The following is a 21,828-nucleotide window of genomic DNA, read 5'->3' on the forward strand; positions in this document are numbered from 1 at the left end:
TAATGTAAACAATTTATTGGAACAATGTACAGATTCAAGCAATGGTAACCAGTCACATCCACTATATCATCTTACAAATATTACAAAATTACTACAGTACAATATAGATTCTTTGCATGATCCAAAATATTTGGTGGCCCCAAAAGTATTTTTTTTTAAATTCAGCAGCTTATTAAAAAAAACCCCAAATCAAACCATGTCTATCAAAATTATGTTTTTGCTTTTACTCGCAAAAAAGATGAAGGCAGATAGTCTAATCAAGTTTGAAGGCTAATCAGAATACCGGAGTTCTTTGACAAGACATTCCTTAATATTAGTGGGTGTTTTTATAAAATACAAATTTTCAGTAAAGCTTTATAGAAATTCAAAACATGTTTGGTAACAATGTTTATGTTATCGACTTCTTCCTTTACTTTGAAATGTGTTACCTGTTTTCATTAGACACAACTTACTGTAATCTACTGCAAAAAAAAAGCCCCGCAAAACCTCAAAATATTTGCTCTCAAGGCGTTGTGTACACGTTACACTATTCGTCACAGTCTGAGAACTATTTGACGAAGTGTTACCATTTCATTCTCACCCATCTTGTCGCTGTAATCACATTTTTGCTTTAATGTCAAATAACATCCATGGTAATCCTTTCAAAACATGAAGGGCGGCAGTTTTACTAATCGTTAGCTGTTGAGAGGAGATGCATAAAGGCATACACATTAGGGAAATCATAACACTGAACACAGACAACCTGAGGTTAAACACAGAAAACACATATTCAAGTAGTGAAACACGACAACAACGTATAGCAGCAGTCAGGTCAGAAATACAGCACAGTAATGGTGGAGGGTTGGGCGATTTTGCGTGTGTTTTATAGACCTGTGCTCTTTTGATTAAAGAAGAACAGGACAGGAAACACAGCCCATCCAGCTGTTTTGCTTTTTTTCCTTTTTTTTTTTGCATACCGAAACAAATGGAATGTGACAGACATATTCATCTCAAAACACAAAATGACGTGGCACGTACAAGTCTTCACCTCTGTATTCCATGATGCATTAAATTTATCACCGTTTACGTTATTATTTTGGAAGTGAGAGATATTTTCAATGTTGTGATGTTAATCTTAGACATTAAACTATTTTCACGATGTAATACCCTACCGCATGGAGATAGTTATTGCATTAGGTGAACACATTTTAGCAGCAATACTTAATTAATAATCTATACTGACGCTGAGGTCAAATATACTAAATTTGGCTACAGCACTAATTTCAAGCACTTACAATTTAAATTTTAAGTGCACTGTGCGCAAAGGGTTAAAACACTGCAGGTATTACTCTGGCCAGCAGAGGAAAAATGACTGGCTGGGCATAAAAACAACAAAATAATAATAATAATAATAATAAAAAATATCACCTCTCTCCAAACCATCATGGAATACATTCGGTCTATCTGTAACTTAAACGCTTACACACTTTATAAAATATCACAGCGCAAAAACAACCAGAGACGAGAACATTGTTGTAGTTTCACAGTTTTGAAAAAACTATACATCCAGCTATGGGGTAAAAGTTTAGGGAGAACACTCCAGAAAATGTTGAGTCCTAAATGTCCCAGTGTTCCATGTTGTAAATGTGGTTTTTAAATATTTCACCGAAGCTCCCCACCCTCCCCCGTGATCTCCTTCCCGCTATATGTTGGGGTGTGAGGGGCCACCAACATGCAAGAGATGAAAGCGTCCGAGTACCCCAAAAAACACGACCACCCAAAGCGTTACAGTCGTCCTCAAAAAGATCATGCTTTTAAACACAAGAAGTCAAACACCCAAGGAACAAACGAACTTAAGTACATTGAGAAATTAACATTCATTCGATGGACTGCATGGTTCTGACAGCCATAGTCACAAGAAATCACTAAGACGGGGTCTGTGTCGATGTGGCGTCTCCTTCATTTTTCCTTTACGAGGCTCAGACGACATTAAAGGACCGTAAGCATCTAAAGCTCTGCTATGTTTGCTGATGAATGTCCAACATTCACACACCACAAGACCAAACTGGGGGACTGACTCCATCGGTACATCACAGCCGAGAATTGACACGCTTCCTATTTTTGGGCGTGTAAAACCCAGTCATGCTACGTTTACAGCCGTTTTGTCATAATTCTCTGCAAGAGGAAACAATAGTACAGTAAATAGATAAATTACAAGGTCAAAAAAGAATCTTATCACAGGGCTATGACAGCTGTCGAACTCAACACACACCACTAATGATCCATAGCTTTTCACAATGATACAAGCATGCTATCTACTTCCAGAAAAGCTGCTCTTACAAGTAAATCTTGTGCTCTCCAGTGACATAAATAACAGCTTCTGCCCTGCTAAAGAATAGGAACAGTGAGTCTGATAAATATAGGTGATAACTTATTCTTTGTGATATGCAACGTGACTAAAATAATATCCTCCCGAGTGAGATTGATAAGATGCATCCTAAACAGCTGCTAATCCTTGGTTTGAAGCGGTTCTTTTCATTAGTGGACATCTCCCGCTGACATCATTAGAGATGTTTTATTTGCTCTAAACACCGACTTCTGTTTGCTTGCAATTCTTTGCAGGTTTTCCAAAAAAAAAAAAAAAAGTAAAATAAAAAAATTAAAAAAGATGAGTAGGGAATATTTGGAGAGAGAAAAATGTGATCGATATTATTTTTGATTGAGATGTTGGTTAGATAAATTTTCCTCCCCTGATAAGGTCGTCCTGCCAGCCCCCTTCCCCCCCCCCCTGCCTGGGCATAGGGGAGGGTGAGCACTGCAGCCACCACCTCCCTCCCACCCCGTCCTTGAGGTTGGGGAGGGCTCCACACCCCTTCCCTCCCAACAGCAGGTCGACCCTCCCCCCTTGTAAAGGGCAACATGTTCCCTGGGTAAAAGAGGTTCCCTATTTTGTCTCCCAAGTGAATGACCTGTGGGTGGGGTGGGGGGGGGGGAGAAAGAGAGGGGCATCGTCAGAATGTAACACAATCCAGTTAAAAAAATGAAAGCGCTGCATTTTTCTATTTATTTTCCACGAGAGCAAACGATACCGGAGCGTGAACTCACCCCAGTGATGAGGTATCCTGCTGTGGACACAGTTACACCCCGTAAAAGGTTGCCAGCCGTTCCTTCAGCGGCATGGGGAACTGATCTGCGAAGCGTCTCCAGTTCTCCTCTCCCACTTGATTCTTAAACCCATGAAGGATCTGAAATAAAACACCAGCAGGAGTTTATTCGTGTTATAATCGAGCTCTATCGTTCACAAAAGCCGTCCCGCTTGTGCTGGACAGGATGCTGTTATGCCTTATTCTGGCCACTAGGGGCTACACCGAGCAACTTAATGATGAGCACAGTATTTTCTGCATTATAAGGTGCATCTAAAAGCCCTTAATTTTCTCAAAATCCGACAGTGCGCCTTATAATCCAGTGCACCTTATATATGGGGAAGTTTTAAAATAGCCATTCACTGAAGGTGCGCCTTATAGTACGGAAAATACTATAAGTCTCAAATCTCGAGGTTCTGAAATGTTACAAATTGTTCCTGAATTTCAAATCCCGATTCGACAGACTAAATTTGAAAGATCAGCATTTAAAAACCGGGTGCTTTTCAGCTTTTACCTTGCAGAACATGTCTCTGAGATCATCCTTTGGATTTACCCAGGAGGCCACTGCGTCACAGAAGAATATAAAATCCTGTTCCGGAGAGGAGAGGTGAGGCAACATTTTCAAACGTGCAGAGCGACCAACAACACAACGACCTCGCTACAATCATACTGCTGGACCTCACCTGAACGACACCTCCTGGGTTTACGCTGATCATAGTGCAAATTCCTCTGAATGCAGAGTCTTTCTCCTCATTGTCTCTTATGTTTCGTAGAGAGGTGCACCTGGCAACATGGACGACCCGATTTAACACCAGACACATCAAGGAGCAGTATGAGAAAATCAATCTAACTATCATAAACATTTATGCATTAACACACAGCATTTTACTTGTGATAAACGAACAAAACCTATTTCTGTTAATACTAACATCAAGTTTGTGTGTTCTAATCATTAGTACTCATCTTCCCTATCTGTAAAAACACATTAAGCTCTATGCATACATCCATTTGAGGAGAAAAAGGTGTCTATCATAACCTGACAGATAACCACAAGTCGAGCATGCACACAAAACAGAAATCAAAAAGTTTTACTTTTAATTTAAAAAAAAGTAGTTGGAGCTCTTTATAAAGTTGTGTGTTCAGTAAAACCTCATCTATAGCACCTTGAACATAACATTACTTTTTCAAATGTTTGACTAGAAAAGGTTTGGGGTCATTTGTGGGACAGGCACATGCAGCTGGGTGACTAACTTAATGAGAAAGGGATTTAGGAATGCTTTGTTGCAGCATCCTTTCTCTGTTGTAGAACCAGCAGGCATGTGACAAATCTGATCCCATGCATTTTTTTTTAGGTTAGCGACAATTAACAATGACAAAAGACTAGAAATTAAACAAATTAATGTATAATACATGAAGGTGCTACTGAGGCAGAAACAAAAAAATCACAAATAGGACCTAAAAGAGGACAGGGTTAGTCACATGGTTGGCCATGATTACAAACTGATAATAAAATAAAAAAAAGAAACAACTGAAAAGACTTTTTTTGAGGAGAGTGAAGGAGAGGAGAGCAACAGGGGAGAGAGGGGAGCGACAGGAGGAGGCAGGAAGAAAAGCAGAGAGAAGATGAATTAAATAAAAGATTGAATAATACACACCAGGGTCTTATAAACTGCTGTAGCATGGGTGCCACCTCTTGAGGACAAACGTAACCAAGACGACCAATTGTTATTGCTAAGGTAACGCAATCACGGTTACACACCACCAAACGCCAACCAAGACATGAGCAATGAGGAGGGGGGGAGAAAAAATAAAGAAAAAACAAACAACTCAGAGACAGAAATCAACAGAATCTGTGTATGATAATAAATAGAAGACTTCACTAGCGTTAATTATTGCCGCCCCTTCGGTCACGGGCAGAAATGTAAAATATGACACTCTAAAACAAAACAAAAAAAACATACAGCACGTTTAAGGGAGAACACATTGACAAATTTGACAGGACATTCATAGAAAAAGGCAAACAATGGCATCTGCTTTCAGAAATCACATGGATCCAACAGCTACTCAAATCTACGCTTATGCTAATTTAAAAAAAGAAAAAAAAGAAAAGGCATTAGCTTGATTTTAAAATGCGGTTTTCAATGAAAAGATACAGGCTAGCTCAGTCGTAGTGTGTGTGTGTGTGTGTGTGTGTGTGTGACGGGCCTGAACAAGAGCAGCTCACTCGGGCTTTCTCCCTTAAACTCACAAATGTTAATTTTTTTACATAAGAAACAGAAAAGTTTGTTTTTTTTCTGTAGTTGTTGTTCTTTTTAAAAAAAAAAGAAAAAGAAATGACAGATTACTCCAAGCCAACTACATGGAGGGAGACTAGTATCCAGCACAGCAGGTTCTTATGAGGCAGAGAGGAGGGAGGACCTAAGTTTAAGAGACACAAAACTATGCAACATTCTCATTAACAAACAGGCATTTATGAACAGTCCAATGACACATGCAGAAAGCAGATGGTATGCTCATTAGAATAAAGTTCAGTGCAGGATATGCTGATCGAGGTCGAACTGAAGAAAGTGTTGCCGTGCGCTGGCCAGGAATTTACCGCCACATCTCAACATTAACTGACTGTGGCATCACATGGCCGCACTTTTAAAATTTGGTTCCAGCGATAACACTGGCGTGTTTATGAAATGTTCAGATTCGATGTCACATGACAAACACTTCCAATTTTGTCCGGAGAATTTTTCTTTTTGTATCCTCGCCATTGTGTTTTCAATGAATGGATTGAAAACAGGCAACAGACGCTGAAAGAGTTCACCGGTCCGATACGAATTACTTTTTTAACGGTACGACAAAGTTGTGTTGTATCCTGCATCAAACATTGGCCATTCTTAACAACATTTAACATCTATTGGCAGATATGCATTCACATTTAAAGAACAGTAAATCAAAGCAACGAATAAACTGACAGCAAACAAACAGGACCACATCTACAGAGTCCCTACAGTTTGGGCACGTTACACTTCACCCTTGTCTGCAAATGGGTTTTTTTTGAGGAGATGATCTCACATCCCAGTTTCCAATTCCATTGCTGAGAACAAGAGCACAGTGTAACATTCTCCTTTAGGTGCCCTGCAATTGGTCAGTTTAGGTGTTCTCTCAATCAGTCAAGTTTAACTGAGTGTCTGACAGCTGACTATGTGAAGCTGTGAACTCTACTAGCACTTCCTGTTCTTTGAAGTTGCTTCTACCTCCCTTCATGGTGCACAATTATCCCTCACTAATTAATCCCAAGACTGGGCTCAGTTTAAGAGTGACGGGACATTCCCCAATGTTAAACCTCCTTTACAAACAAAGCTGCAAGTCGATAGCTGAAATACTTTGCATGCTTTGGCAAAAAACTAGCGAAACCTGTCAGCCTCACGGCTTGGGGAGGGTTTTCTGATTGAGGTTAAGATTCTGTCTAAAGAGTGTGGCGAATCCTGGCTGAATGGACCCGAGTGTTTCAGCACCTCCCTGTGTGTGGCGAGCCGGCTGGCTGGCTCAGCACCGCCACCAAGTGGTACCTGTGTTCTCCAGAAGAGTCTTTGGGGTATTTGGCCTGTTTATGATCTCCACCAGCTGGTGCAGCACCATGGCAATATACGGCTGCATTTCAGGGCCTAAGGGGGGGTAAAGAGTAAGGAATTAGGAACGGACGTCTGCGATTCGGATCTGAAATGAAAATATCCACCGTGACTTAACGGAGGTATAGTCTTTGTGTAGCGCTCACCCATTTGTATAGATATCTCTCCAATTGCCCATGTTGCATTGTTGCACACTGATATTAGTTCTGGGTTTAAATTAGTACCCAATATGGGCATAAAATCAGCTGGAAGAAGGAAAGCAACTTATTTTAGCAAGGGAGATATGTTGCAACTTGCTGAAAAAAACAAAACTGTTTAGCACGCCTGCACGGTACATACCAATGCAAGGTTTGACGTGCTGGAAACAAGCTTTTGTCAGATCACCCAACAGAGCAAAGGAACTCTGACGCACTTCTGGCATTTTGTCCTGGGCAGTGGGAGAGAACAACAAAGGCTGAACAATGCGAGAGACGTCATCGATTAGACAGATAAATGGCGTTCTTGACGGCTCTTCACCTGCATACACTGGTACATGAGGGTGAGGATGTTGCTACGAGCGACCAGCTGCTCGATGGTGCCACCCAAACCCTCAGCCAGTCCACTAAGAAGATCTAGAGCCACGATCATGAAGTCTTTGTCGGGGGCCTCATACTGGTCCGGTTGGGACTGATGAAGCTAGAGGAGCGAAGATTGGTAGAGATGAGTTTAGATCAGATCTGCTGCCTGAAACGGCATTTGTTTCATTCACTGAGCTGTGAAGGTCATGTTTAAACACTCTAAACCTGCAGTTCATGTATGTGGCCACTTGAGGGCAACAAACTGCTGCTGCACAGGAGGTGCAGTCTTACCTCCTGGCTGCGCGGGGCGTAGGACTGCATCTGTACACACTCACCATGGCCTGAGCAAGGGTCTTCTGGACCAGGTTGACACAGCGTTGGTACACAGGTTCACAGTAGGGCAAGAAGCCACTTTGCAGAGCCGTGGCTACGGACGACAGACACTAAAGGCAGCAAGGAGAAAGCAGATACAGTCAGCACCACGTCGATATTGATGTCGGATTGATTCTCTGTCATCGCAAAGACTTATGTAGTTGGGATTTACAAAATCAGACTCACCTCTAATAAGGGGAAGAGGTCCTTGTCTTCATCTTTCAGCTGGTTCCACTTCTGGATCAGCGGAGGCATCAACATCTGGATGTATTCCTGACAAAGAATACAGATTCAATTAAATCTGAGTCGTTATCATTGAATGCTAGTGAAATAATTGCAGGTAATGCACTTGATCAAAAAAATCTAGGATGCAATTTTTGATGCTGGTTCATCTTCTTATTATATATTTGCCATGATTAGCAGGACAGAAGTGAAACAAAGACGAGGGAATAAATCAGGTGTGTTTGGTTTTATATTACAGGAAGGGAAGCAGTTCCATATTAGTATCCTGCATACCGGTTTATTGAGGTGGTGCCCCACGGAGTCCGCCAGCGTTCCAATGGCGTCGTAAAGAATGAGTAGGTTTTTGTGCTGGTACTTGTTGAAAGCGAACACTAACGTGTCGAGGATGAACGCCAGGTAGGGCACCAGCTCTGTGCAAGCCTCCTCCTCCAAAGTGGCAAAGGCACTGGAGGGCAGAGATCAAAAAAAATAAATGATACAGCAAGCAACGAGAAGTTATTCCTGCTCAACAGCATGAAAGAAAAAAAATAGACGTGTGGGGGGGGTGCATGGAGAGAATCAATCCAAGTGCACTACAGGGCTCCTAATGTGGCGTAAAATGACATGGCCTTATCAGGACTTGTGGCTAACCTGCAGGCGGCCTCCTGCACACGCTTGTTGCTATCCAGAATACGTTTGAGCAGTTCTGTCATTAGAGGCTTCAGGTAGACGTCAGGGGGCTGGCTGACGACCCAGTGGGCGTAACGGCTCAGGGTCCAGCAGGTGATGGAACGCACCAGGGCCTTCTTGTCAGACAAACACTGGACCAGATGGGGAATGAGCTCGGGCAGGTATGGGATCATTCCCTGCATGCAGCCTGAAGACAGGAATAAGGAAGTGTAATTTCTTTCTGATTCCAGGGTTCCCTGAAGTCTTCAATCTCTCTTACCTTCCGCTATAGCCCCCAACACCAGGATGCCGGACTCTTTAACTACCCACTCTGGATGGAAGAGCAGCTCTTTGAGCAGGGGGAGAATGTGCAGAAGCAGCTCTTCTCTGAACACGTTGGCCAAAACGTCCAACGCCGCAGCCGAACACTTGCCTAGCGTTCGTTGAGAGGCAGAGAGACAAACGTGTGCAGACAAACATCATACGGACACCAGAGGCAGAGCGAAAAACAGAAACACAAAAGAGGGAATGATCAAAACCACAGCAGGAAAAAGCCGGAAAGATGGTCAGGGGCAATTCACAAGGACGGAAAGGAGATCTGCACGGCTCCATTTACGCCGGTGATGAACTCACGCAGGTTCCAATCAGAGATGGTATCGTCGTCATCATCAAGTTCGTCGTCCTCGTCCTCTTCTTCCTCGATCCCATCGCCCTCATGCTGCTGAGCGACCGTGCGGGAACGGTGGAAGCGCGGCCTGATGTCTTGCTCGTTGTCGGGAATGGCCTCATCTTCTTCAATGTCTCCCTGATGACGATAGAAACTTGTGTAGCAGCCACGTTATTATTTAACACACAACATACGCAGTCATAAAACTATGAAGTTAAATCCATAAAGCTCACATACGTTTGGCCCCAGATGGTCAAACAAACCACGTAATAGAATCATATGTCACCTTGATCCCTGGGGTGCAATTTATGGGCTTACCTACAAGTACGTAAATTAGACTGTATAAACTGACCTTGAGCAGGATGATGTCAATCTCGGAGTACTTCATCCCGTTGACGAGCACCGGCGTAAGCCTGGAGGAGAATGATGAGAAGAAAGAAAAAAGACCGAGGACGGGTCAGAGCCCACAGACCATCAGTCACGACTGGGTTGTCCTGTGGGTTCGGCCCGACGCGACAAGGGCGGTGACAGATATTACTGATTGGGTCAGCGGCCAGGGATCTTAATCAGCCATCCTGAGGCGAAGAGTAAAAATATCATTTTGATACAAGGTCTTCACTAACTTGTCGCCAAGGCCGCTATGAATCAACAACCTTGGACATGAGGGCTGGTGTGTGTGTGTGTGTATGTGTGTGTGTGCGAGTTCTTACTGGGAGAGGTGTCCACACAGCACCTCCTTACACACCGGCTGCTCTGCCAGGGTCAGCCAAAACTCACAAGCCTCCAAGGCAACGTTTTCATCTTGGTCCTGAGTCCTCTGGAGCATGTACTGAAAGCAAATGAAGAGAGTTCGTCTTCTTCATTTAATGACATCATTCCAACAGTTCATTCTATCCAACCTTGACACCAGAGTTGAACAAAACCTGACTCTTCTCAGCCAGTAACACAGACACACACACCTCTATAATGTTATGCATATGCGGCAGGAGGCGGTCGAGGCGAACTTCCAGCAACATTACAAGAGCTCTGCACACATTCTTCCTCACTTCTGGTTCCTCGTCTGTCGCCAACGCAAACAGGTTCTGCAGGGAGTGAAGAGACATCCGGGTCAAAGGTCAAATAGCAAATAAGAAAAAGGTAAATAATAGGTTTCTGTTGCTGGAAGGAGAAGAATGATGGTTCTGGGAAAAGCAGTAACAGACGATCTGTCGCCAAATTCATTTAGAAAAACCTTGTGCAAGTGAAAATCAATTTATTATTTTTCTACATCCAATTTTCCGTTTAGCGTTACTGGAGTTGTTTCGCTTTCTCTTTCAGTCACTTTGTTAATGCTTGGCCTTTTAAAATTAGCACAAGTCGCTTTTAAAAAACACAAAAACCATATTTCAGTCTCATAAATATGAGCCTCTGCAAAGCAGGAGACGAGTATTTTATATTCTGCTGCTATTTATGAAGTCAGATTTTGAAATGGATGGTAGATCCTTAAATGAGCACAAATAAAACAAGGCAGTCAGAGACTACAACATCCCGCAAAGGGTAGGTCAGGGAACCCTGAAAGTAGTACCTAACAAGTGCATAGCTTTGACCTTCCAGGGTAGGTCAAAGCTATGCACTTGCTTTGACCATAAATCAAAGCTAGTGCATAAGTAGCTCAAAGCACTAGCTTTGATATATGGTCTTACTCACACTGGCCTTCTCCCTTGTCTTTCTGTCTTATCCAGTTCCTGAGCGTACAAAAGTCTAAATTTAACCTTGACCATGAGTTTTCTCAAGGTCAAAGTCATCATCTCATTTTCATCCCCTTTGCCGCCAAAGTGCTCTGCTTTTTGTTTCATCTTTCTATCTGCAATGGGTTGCAAAGATATTTAGTGGACATACTAACAGACGGACGAACACTGACAATTACAATACATCACCGCTTTGAAGCAGGATGTAATAACCCTAAGGTTTATACCCCCTGAAGTTCTTATTTTTGGAAGACAAAATATGATAGTTGGGTGAAAAAAAAGTGCTAGGTTTTAATTTTGAGATGCAAAACCATGAATTGTTGCTACCTCTTGTAAGAACCTGCACTGACTTGAGACAGACTGTAGTTCAAAACCAGATCTCACTGATCAAAGCTAGTGCTCTGACCTACTGTCAAAGCACTAGCTTTGATCTATGGTCCCACTCACACTGGGCTTCTCCCTCTTCTATCTTATCCAGATCCTGAGAGTACTAAAGTCAAAATTTGACCCTAATCTAGTTTTCTCAAGGTCAAGGTCATCGTCTCATTTTCATCCCCTTTGCTGCCTGAGTAATGTGCTTTTTGTTTAATCTTTCCATCTGCAACGGTTGCTGTTGGTTGATATTGGATTCACTAATGGCCTAACGGACGACGAACACTGACAATCACAATACATCACCGCTTTGAAGCAGGATGTAACAAACAAAAAGAGAAGTGAAAATAACTCAAATTCAGAGTTTTCACAACCAACCAGTTTAACAAGACTTGATTTAAAAGCACCAAACAGGCTTAAAAGCCAACTCTTCAGGGCGGACTGGACACACTTGTGTGTGTGTTTTTGTGTCTTCCGTGGAAAACGCAGGTGCAGTCAGACTTTCAGACTCACCTCGATGAACGGGTCAATGTGCAGCATGAGAGCCTGAGTCCTGCTGATGATGAACTGATTGACGCAGGCGATGGCATGAGATCTGCAACACAACAACCACCACTTAAGACCTGCACAGACGTGTTTTCTCACATGTTGCACGCTAGGAATACAGCCCCAGCGCCCCCCCTGCTTCATTTGCACTGACTCAGCCAATAAGTATGGAGAACTACTGGCTTCTGTTAGGCCCACTGCGTCACGAAACTTCAACTGTGCAATTACACAGATATTTCGTAAATGCACACAATGTAAGAACATTCTAGAACAAAAGCCTCTAAAATATGATCGCTGGGAAGGCAGAAGCCCCGATACCTTATCTTGGGACTGTTGTGCTTGAAGAACTGCAAGAACTTGGGGATCATGATGTTCAGAGGACGATCCAGCATGTCGCTGTCCAGAATCTCAGCAGAATCCTCACAGATTTTCTGCAGGGCTCCAAAAGCTCCCTGAGGAACAAAAAGAAAGGACTCAAAGAATCAGCCTGAGACAGGAACATGGCTTATACCTGGAACTATTTTACTACTGTGGCAAATAATACAAGTAAACTCACAGGACAAGATCTCACATTATCTAATGCAGGCAGACATTTCAGACGTCTACCGCTTATTTCTTTGTCCCACAAACTGCATTTTTCACTTCAGCGAGGAGTCAAACCCCTAAGAATTCCCAGCGCAAAGCACAACAAACGCTGTAACAGTGGTGCAATTCCTCCACCTTTATGCAGGGCTGCTTCAACCATTCCATGCCATATGGTTTTGCAAGTTTCAGGACGCCGGATGACGTTTGGTAACGCGTCATCGTGCGCTCTTTTCTCACTTGACTTCAAAGCAAAAGCGTGGCGCTCTGGTGTTTGGCTTTGCCACTAAATGATCCACGATGGTCGTTGTCAGCAGGCATTCATTGAAAAAGTTCAACAGCTCAAGAGATAAACAATTGGTGGCACGGAGGGCGAAGTTATTTCTCCACTCGCGGCAGCGTTAAGTGTAACCAGACATCATCAGTCAGGAGTGTCAATCAAACAACGCAGGAATATTGGAGGAAACATGAGAATTTTATTTCAACCAGCTGTTTCTATTCCAATCTCGAAAATGACGTTAGGATTCTTCAAAACAATCGTCACAGGTCTAAAAACCATCTACACAGTGTGCTGTCTCAAGTTTTTGCACGAAGGTTCTAAACAGATGAAGAAAAACAAAGATCACCTTTTATTGGGCCAACTCTAGAATTTCAACTGCAGAAAGAAACAGGTCACCTGATCCTTCATCGTTCAATGCATTTGCAAAAAATAATACGATAATCTGATGCATCTTATGTGAATTTAGACTGCAGCTACCAACGGCGGTGGTGGGGGTGGATTTACGCTTCTGCATGATTTATTTCCTGCTTTTGACATTGCATACTCGTGATGCATCCTGAAAAAAAAATTGTTAATACTGTCATGTAGAGGATCTCGTTTCTGCTCCTCCATCATCTTCAATCGGATTCCTCAACTTCTGCTCCAATAACCTTCAATTGGTTGGCCAGCAGGAACACAAACACAAACACGGACACACACAACCTCGCTCATCCCGCTCTAATACCGACTGCTCAACCGATGGTTAGTAATATGCTGCAGACCCCCTCAAAAAATGCAGTCTGACTATCAGATGCAACGCCAGAGCACGGATACCGACGCTGTCTGAAATGTGTTTCCATGGAAACAGTTACTGTGTCTGCATTCCTTTGAGATGACACACTGAAACGCTCTCTCTCAAAAAAAAAAAAAATGCAGACAAGCTAGAGGGATGTGAGGAGACGAGGAGGGCGAGGCTTTTTTTGGGGGGGTGGGTAGGGGTCGTCTCGCTCATCTCTGTTCGCATTTCTCACCTTCATTGGAAATCGGATGTAATCGTACATCCTGGAGATTACATGGTGGGGAGAGTAAAAATTCAGCGACATAAGAATACATTAAATGTGATAAAGCAGACAAAAATCTGATGTTCATGAGTCATGAAGTTCTAAATTGAACGACCGATTCAACCCCTGTGAGGTATGGAGCGAGGCGTGACACAGCGCGCACTGTCTCATCGGAGAAGGTCAAACACACGAGTGGATCTCAGGCATTCCAGCGCGATCCTCCCTTACGGTCCCGCTTCGGCAAGTCGTAAAACGCAAAGACTCTCTCCCACCTGCCGAGCACAGGTGGGAGAGAGCGAAGGAGAAGGAGACGAAGACGGGAGCGTGTTCTGTCTCCTAACACGTCGTTAACAGACCCCCGCTCACTCGATCGCCCTCTGCTTGACCTTCAACCACTCCGTCACAAAACCACTTTCCCTCCATCGTTTATCAAAACAGCAAAAACTGCTCACAAGCAAAACCTATAAAAAGCCGTCTGCCAACATTACACTTGGTATTCAACACACCTGCTCGGGTCTTTTTATAGAGCATGCAGGGAGGGGACAGCGTGGTTGCATGGGGAAGGGGGGGGGGATCTTTCAGAAAATGCAGCTCTCAGGACTAACTGTACAGCTGCAAGTCCTGATGTTACCCAGGAAATGAACCGGTGCCGGCTCTGGAGCCGTATCGATCGGTCCGCCCATTGATCGGTCAGCGATCTAAAAACGACCGGCAACGGTTTTTAGAAAAGACAAACCTCTCTGGTGGTTTTTTCAAGCAAAAAAGTGAGAGGTTTATCATGAATGTCTGGATTTTCATTTTAGTTTGACAAAAGAAGCACATCCAATGAGCGTCTTTCACATTTTTGTGACTTTTTATAGCTGAAACATTTAGATTCATCCAGAACGACAATACATTCTTGAAGCCCTGATTGAGTTTCTTTCCGTAAAAAAACAATATATACATTCAACAATGTAAATAACCCAAGCAACAGAAAAATCATTATCGAATCATTCACCCCGCACATGTGACATGGATTCAGATTCACCCAGAGTTCATGAACAGAGTCAGGAGGATCACGTTGCACTGATGTACTGATGTACATACATCCGATGGCCTGAAGCCAACATGCGTTCACACATTTGTCGTTACTTAGATTGCATTACAGATGCACACAACTCCCGATACTGTGCACTGGCCAGCAAATCTATTCCCAGTGTAGATATCAGAGTACAGGTGGCTGCAGCAGTCAACGCCTTTAAATAAGTTAACACACAACATGGTTATTTGGTCCAAGCACCTCTGAAGCCAGCAGCATTCATCCATATTCTTCCCTAAATCACACCAGCATGACCACAGCACTGCTGGTACGGCATCAAAACATTCGGAAACAGCAGGAAAAGCTTCAAAGCGGCGCGAAACACATTCCCTTCCTCTCCAGACAACGCAAGACGTGAAATTCAAACATTCAGTCACGTTTAACACAAGACTGGACGACACTTTTTCATCTGGCATCAACTTAACCATCTTGACCATCAGACGCTAAGGAGCTTTCCAGCCTCCAAGCTGCTTTTAAAAATCATAGTGGGTCTTATGAGGAGCTGCTACTTTTGGTCAGCACTAAGCCTTGTACACACATACACTTGAAGATCCGCCGCAGTAAATAGCTGACCTAAATCTCAGCATCTGCACAAGCTTTTCAAGACAAGCCGGGCTGTGGTGCTGCAGGGAGAGATTTTTTTTTTTCCAGTCACACAGCTTCCTTAAATTTCAGACAGTGCAGCACCGTGAAGATCAAATGAACATTCTTGCACCAACAGGGGTTCGGAGGGGGGGGGGGGAGTGACGACTGGTAATCTTGCCAGGATACATTTGAAATCCCTTCCAACAGTTTAACGTTAGAGCAAAACATAATTTATGCAGGTTTTTTCCCATATGGCTGCCGGTGTCACGAGCGCACATAGCGCGCAGCATTTTAACAGCCAAGGGGTTTATGCGAGTCTAAGTATGGGTGCGGCGCCATTACGCAGCTCAGACGCTCCAGCATCCACTGAAAGCTACTTCGCAGTGATTTTAGTGGTCGCGGCAGGGATGTGTCTGTCTGCCGTTTCAATGGAGTAAGGCGTAGATGTGCTGACATCACCAGGAACTGATCACATCAAGGGCGTCTACTTGATGCAATCAGGAGCTCAATATAGATCCGGACAGTTCAAAAATATACAAGACGTGGAATAATAATAGACTGCAGAGAAAATACTTCAAGCATAAGTGTGGGTTTTGATGCACATGAGAAACCAGTGACAGAACGCAGGGTCGCGATGGTTTCCTGGTATAAAAAGGACAAAGAGAAGAACTGGTTCCATGTTGAATAATCTGGAGCTGCTGCTCCAGCTGTGAGACGGCCTGGAGCTCATCTGGCCAGCAGGGCGCCAATCCAGATGTTGCTTTATAGCTGATCCAGCTCGCTTCCCTTTCCTCAATAAACAAACAAATACACATCCTTGTGTACAGACGGGCTTGATTCGACATACGTATCTGTGATTAATCTCCCTCACATGCAGCGATGACAAAAAAAGCTGAGATGATAAGAACCACCAGGACAAACAAGGCGGATTTAATCCCTCCGGGATGCTCCTGTATAGATTCCGGTGTTGGTCACATGCTTCACAATAAAACCATTCTAGTTTGAGGCTAAACGCAGCAAACTGTTTTCTTCACCACAACAGCAACAACAGACAGAAAGTCAAGCAAATATCACCGAATTGCAAAATATTACCCAATATCAACGCCCGGGCTGCACCATGTGTCGTCCAGGCAGAACCTCGTCGACATAGAACTCTAGGATTTATGTTTTCCTCTCATTACCGGCGGCTGCAGCATCTATCAGGTCCAGGTTTTTAAAGCTTTCTATACAGCAGATGAGCGCTAACAAAAAAACCTGTTCTCACAAACTGCAGGCTCGGAGGGATGAGGAGGAAACCAGAGCCCATCTGCATCTCTCGCATTCATGCTCACCTCACATGTGTTATAGTCCTCAGAATCCAACAGCAGGCAGAGTTTGGGCAGCAGCTCCGGCCAGTTCTGCAGCTCTCCCTTTGAGGCAATGGTGGTGATGAGGATACCTGTTACAGGAAGGATCAACTGTCAGTGACACCGCTGTGACAAGGCCGTCACCAATGCAGACAACACACGGAAAGGCTGATGATAGAAACAACTCCACTGCAGAGCAGAGAGTGTCATTTCCTAGTTTATCTACAGCTCCCTTCTTAGGGGAGGTGATGTGTTCAGTCCCCTGCTCTGAAAAGCAACTAAAACGCAAGGAAATTTAGTTCCGGTCATCCAAATACATCCGTGACATGCACTTTGAAATGTAATCAATATCAAGTGCTCAATAACAATCATTTTTCTGTCAGTTCAGTGACCTTGGCCAAAGGTTCAATGTCACAGTCTGTCGCGTACACAAAGATGCAAACCTGCACCGCCAGAGAGCTAAGACCTAAGACTCCGACCACAACGTCTCATCTAAAGACCAGGCATCGCATTCATGGGACCCAGAGGGGGACGACTCACCCACAGTGGCCCGGATGAGGGGGGATGAGTCTCCAATGTTTTGGAGGCACTCGCTCTTGATGAAATCAGACACGCCATTGGGGAAGTTTTGATAGTGGGCTTTCACGTTGTTCTTGAGGATGAGCCCACTCAGGGACCGTGTGGGTTCATCTAGTCGGGTGGAGTAAAGAGAGATAACTGAACCGTAAGAAAACATTTCAGCGTGGAGAAAAAAAGCTGTGGAAGTAAAAGTAGACCGATTCAAATCTAAACATGTTAATCAATTTATTTCTAAATATCTGTGGCTCTTTGCCTCTCAGCCAGAAGTGCATCCAGCAATGGCATCCTAATTTGCCTTAACACCACTTAACATTTCGGTCATCTACTGTGCAGAGTCGGTTTAGCCAAGCCAGGAAATAGGTTTAAAATTAGAGTGACCCACATTCTGAGCTCCACATCATCTGTGGCAAAGATGCCATCAGTGGTCACCCGAGCTGAGGCCAAACAGACCTGTTACATAAAAATGACATGTCGGACGTTCACGCTGTCCAAATGCTCTAGGAACAGACGCGACAAAACCTGCAGCTGGACAGACGGCTTACCTTCTGATTTTAACTTCGTCAACACAAATATCAAATAATTGTTGAAGTCCGGGTATTGGTTCAGCTGCTCGAGTCTCTGGGAGGAGTGGTTGAGGAGGACAAGTTGTTGATAACTGCACAGACAGAGTGTTAAAAAGGCTGCAAGCTCATTAACACACCAACACTGAGAGGGTTTGTCGTCTGAACCAAGGCAAAAAGAAGTTTGTGCTGTGCAGTGGTGGTGTAGGGTAACACTTTAACAGGGTGTGAGTGTGTGTCTGTGCAGGGTCATAATTATGTCATATGACAGGAATATATTCTGCATCCAGCCAGAAGGACAGACAACAGTATCTCTAATGCGCTCGAATCAATGTTACGGCCTCCCTTTCAATTTGGCTTCTGTGATTTTTGTGGATCCAAAAATAAAGATTTCCAAAATATACTGCATTCAAATCACCTTTTGACACTGATGTGTTTATCAGAATATAATTTCCTTCTTATATGAATGCATTTCTTTGTGAAATCCCTCTGTAATAAACCATAGGGCTCTTCGTACATTTTTTCAACATCAACAACTCCACATATAGATAATCTTCACATTTATTCATTTTGTTCTGCTCTTCTTTCTCAAATGTGACTGGCTGACAACAGTCTTCATTTAAAAAAAATGTCAGGTCTGCAAAAATCGTTCTAGAAGTACAGTAGTTTTAATAAATCATAAATCATTCAAGATTGTAGAATATCAAAAATGTCACTAACGCTATTATAAGATGGTGCAGTTTAGTACTTGAAATGGTCTAGCTTAAGGATATTAATGACATTAAATGCATTAAAATGCTTTTCTACCATCACTGACGCGATCTTCCCATTTTTATTTTAAATAAATATTCCTGACAACTGAGATGTAAAACTCAAGCAGAGTAATTAATAATATATGAAGCTATAAGCTCATTACAAGATAAACTGAGCAGCAGTTTGCATAGATTAGATCGTGGATGTTGCGTGATTTAACTGAATTACCAATGCTGGAACATGATGCACCGTGAGGGCTGCCATGGAGGCGATTAATTACTGGATTAAGCCCGCATGCAAACTCAAGATTTTTCATAAAATATTAATTTCTATTGTCAGACACTGACTGGCCACGCCGCGGCCTGTTATGCCAGTGGATCCCCTTAAACACGGATCGATCATCACCTGCATAATGTTACCTGCATCAGGCGGTGAGCACCTCGGCTAGCGGCTATCGCTAGCCTGTTGAGCCTCTGACATTACTAAGCAATAACAACCAGCAGACACGGGCTAACCTCCGCGTCTGGATTGGCAAAGGATACTTGCTGGACGGATCTCTGTGTGGACGTATCTGGTGACTGAGACTCTTTCAACAGCTGTAGAATTTGTTGGAGACCTTGCTCGTCTGGCTTCCACTCGCACTCCATCTTTGCTCTGCTGCGGATAAAGAAATAACATTCGCTTAACAGAGGATTTGCCGTCAAACGACTTGCTAGCGCCATGTCTCACGTACGTCTCCCATACGTCATCTGAACACTTCAACCGTTTTTAGACGCTGAGCAGAATTACCTGTTTCGGTAAAGCCGACGTACTCGCGTGTAGCTGACTTTCTGTTGAAATGTGACCGTCTGTCTGGGTCTTCAGACATGGGCCTATTACAGCGAACACATCCGTTTTCGCAACAAGCTGAAAAGGCTGCGGGATCGCGTCGCATATATCTGTCAGCCCCGTCAGGTGACGCGTTCGCGCCGGTCCTAGTGCGTAACGAGTTCAGTCGTTCTCCGTATTTACAAACGAGCTTACGAGTTTGTTTGTTTTTTTAGAACGCTACAGCAATGCCTTTTAGTGGCTCATCACACGCTTTCTAACCATCAGAGACACAAGGACTGTGAACAAAAATAGATAAGGTCAATACAGTATTAAGAAATTTGTGTAACTTGTATTATTCCCAACTGCACTTGAAAGCATCACGACTCGAGGGAATGCGAATTTGCTAATCCTAAACCCCGCCCAGCTCTGCCTCTCATTGGTCATGACGTTTCTTAAAAAAAGATTTAATACATTATTATTATTATTACATTATTATTGTTGTTTATAGTATTATTATTATTATTATTATTATTATTATTGCACTTGCTTTTTAAAAAAATGTATATACTGATTTGATCCCCAAAGGGAAATTAAGTTATTTTTTTGTTCTCAAAATTCCAATTCCAATTCCAACAAGAACCAATGCAGTCAGAGACTGCAACATCCCGCGACACCCGTGAAATCAAAATTTTACCCTGACCTACTTGCATAGGTCAAAGGTAGTGCTCTGACCTACATTCTAGTGCTCTGACCTACATTCAAAGATCAAAGTAGTAGCTTTGATCTACGGTCTTACTCACACCGACCTTCTCCCTCGTCTTTCTATCTTATCCTGTGCCTGAGTGTACAAAAGTTAAAATTTCACCTTGACCTAGTTTTCTCAAGGCCAAGGTCATCATTTCATTTTCATCCCCTTAGCTGCCCGAGTAATGTGTTGTTTGTTTTATCTTTCTATCTGCAACGGTTGTGAAGATATTTGGCGAATGGACGGACGAACACACAGACACTGACAATTACAGTACAACACCGTTTCGCAGGATGTAATAAACCATGTAGGATTAGTCTTACAGTACAATAAGGCATATCTACTCTTCAAAACAATTTGTTGATGCAACAATAAAATTCTAGGTGAATAACTGTTACGTGACTTATAAGCATCACCAGTTTTATTTTTGTGATTTATTCCAAAATCTGTGGAAATCCATGAATATTTGGCTGAACAAAATTGCAGATTTATTTTCTATAAACGTGAAAGGTTAGCTCTGTAGGGATAAAGATTTCATTTATTTTTGTATTTTTATTGATATTGATTAACTGTCATGACAGTCTATCAAAAGTTTTTTCTGTAATCCTTTGAAAAGAATACTGTATAAACATAACCAAACTTTTCCCGCATACCAACCATATTGTATGACTTTACCTTTGGTATTTTAATGCCATTTTAATTATCTTGTAACTGGTTTTCACTGAAATTTGCGGTATGAGTTGACAGACGAGTTTTCATCATTAGGGTGTTATGCAGTACAGTACTGTATGGATGTAAGGCAGTCTTGTAGTGTACCTTTATGTCCACTGGAGGGCAGTACACAACAGGGACACACGTGATCTCTGCCTTCAAAGACATATGAAGAAGTTGGTTCTCCATTCAGTACGCTGCTACTTCAGCTCACAGCAGTATCCAGTGGACCGGTCTATCAAGTGGAACGCTTTTCTGTTAAACATACGTCTCTATTGTAATATTTATCTGTAATATTTATTCTGAAATTACATTAGAACCTTTTAACGAAGCTTGAGAAGATCCAGAAGACGTTGGAGACAGTTTCAGCAACCACTGTGTTCTGCCTTCACTCTTCTTGTTCGCACATATTTGCAAGTTATTTTCTGCGCCCAGAGGAAACATGAGCTTTCTGTTGTGAGTTACTGTTGTGCCATTTTTAAAATATATATATATATATATATGATTTTTTTTTCCGTGTTGGTTTACATTCGTAAATTAGAAGCGGTGCTCGCTCTTAAGTTTCGCAGCTAGCTGAATAGCTGTGGCAGAATTGGGGATACGGCTACTTCCTGAATCAGCTTCCGCCTATTTGAAAAGATACGCAATGCTTTCGTTCGATGTTTATCGGAGGTGACAGACGCTAATCCCGTGGATTATCTGTGACATGTAACCACGGTCTAATTAATAGCATCCAGACTTTTATATACATTTATTGTCTCCACTGTCCGTTTTCAGCAAGAGTGGGTCAAAGTCTGGCCTGGATATTTACTGGTGTGACGTTCCCACAGGCTAATCCAGTGTCTGATGTGACCGAACGTATCGATAACTATCTAATCCAATATT

General features: G+C 42.9%; 2 protein-coding genes across 4 annotated transcripts in view; one reads left to right on the forward strand and one right to left on the reverse strand.

Annotated features, from left to right (window-relative positions):
• tnpo1 (transportin 1) overlaps nt 1-21,828 on the reverse strand; it is a 22,649-nt gene continuing 821 nt past the window's right edge. Inside the window, exons 1-25 of one of the 3 annotated variants that reach the window (XM_068334016.1) lie at nt 19,467-19,597; nt 19,220-19,334; nt 17,907-17,982; nt 17,326-17,475; nt 16,771-16,877; nt 12,193-12,326; nt 11,842-11,923; nt 10,189-10,311; nt 9,940-10,058; nt 9,582-9,642; nt 9,196-9,367; nt 8,843-8,995; nt 8,545-8,770; nt 8,188-8,359; nt 7,858-7,944; nt 7,635-7,742; nt 7,259-7,417; nt 7,082-7,169; nt 6,889-6,987; nt 6,683-6,778; nt 4,778-4,853; nt 3,806-3,905; nt 3,637-3,711; nt 3,085-3,224; nt 1-2,948 (exon numbers count right to left, since the gene is read on the reverse strand). In XM_068334016.1, the coding sequence (XP_068190117.1) occupies nt 3,117-3,224; nt 3,637-3,711; nt 3,806-3,905; nt 4,778-4,853; nt 6,683-6,778; nt 6,889-6,987; nt 7,082-7,169; nt 7,259-7,417; nt 7,635-7,742; nt 7,858-7,944; nt 8,188-8,359; nt 8,545-8,770; nt 8,843-8,995; nt 9,196-9,367; nt 9,582-9,642; nt 9,940-10,058; nt 10,189-10,311; nt 11,842-11,923; nt 12,193-12,326; nt 16,771-16,877; nt 17,326-17,475; nt 17,907-17,982; nt 19,220-19,324 (2,676 nt within the window). In that variant the 5' untranslated portion in view covers nt 19,325-19,334; nt 19,467-19,597 and the 3' untranslated portion in view covers nt 1-2,948; nt 3,085-3,116. Of the gene's footprint in view, nt 2,949-3,084; nt 3,225-3,636; nt 3,712-3,805; nt 3,906-4,777; nt 4,854-6,682; nt 6,779-6,888; nt 6,988-7,081; nt 7,170-7,258; nt 7,418-7,634; nt 7,743-7,857; nt 7,945-8,187; nt 8,360-8,544; nt 8,771-8,842; nt 8,996-9,195; nt 9,368-9,581; nt 9,643-9,939; nt 10,059-10,188; nt 10,312-11,841; nt 11,924-12,192; nt 12,327-16,770; nt 16,878-17,325; nt 17,476-17,906; nt 17,983-19,219; nt 19,335-19,466; nt 19,598-21,828 lie in introns of those variants that run through there. The other 2 variants (XM_068334017.1, XM_068334018.1) reach the window with 2 other exon arrangements.
• Nucleotides 21,148-21,828, forward strand: part of LOC137608033 (MOB kinase activator 1B) — a 7,465-nt gene continuing 6,784 nt past the window's right edge. The window contains exon 1 of the mRNA XM_068334019.1: nt 21,148-21,399. Coding sequence (XP_068190120.1) covers nt 21,386-21,399 — 14 coding nt within the window. The 5' untranslated portion in view covers nt 21,148-21,385. The remainder of the gene's footprint in view (nt 21,400-21,828) is intronic.

The sequence above is a fragment of the Antennarius striatus genome, chromosome 15 (assembly GCF_040054535.1).
Source record: "Antennarius striatus isolate MH-2024 chromosome 15, ASM4005453v1, whole genome shotgun sequence".
Classification (NCBI taxonomy): domain Eukaryota; kingdom Metazoa; phylum Chordata; class Actinopteri; order Lophiiformes; family Antennariidae; genus Antennarius; species Antennarius striatus.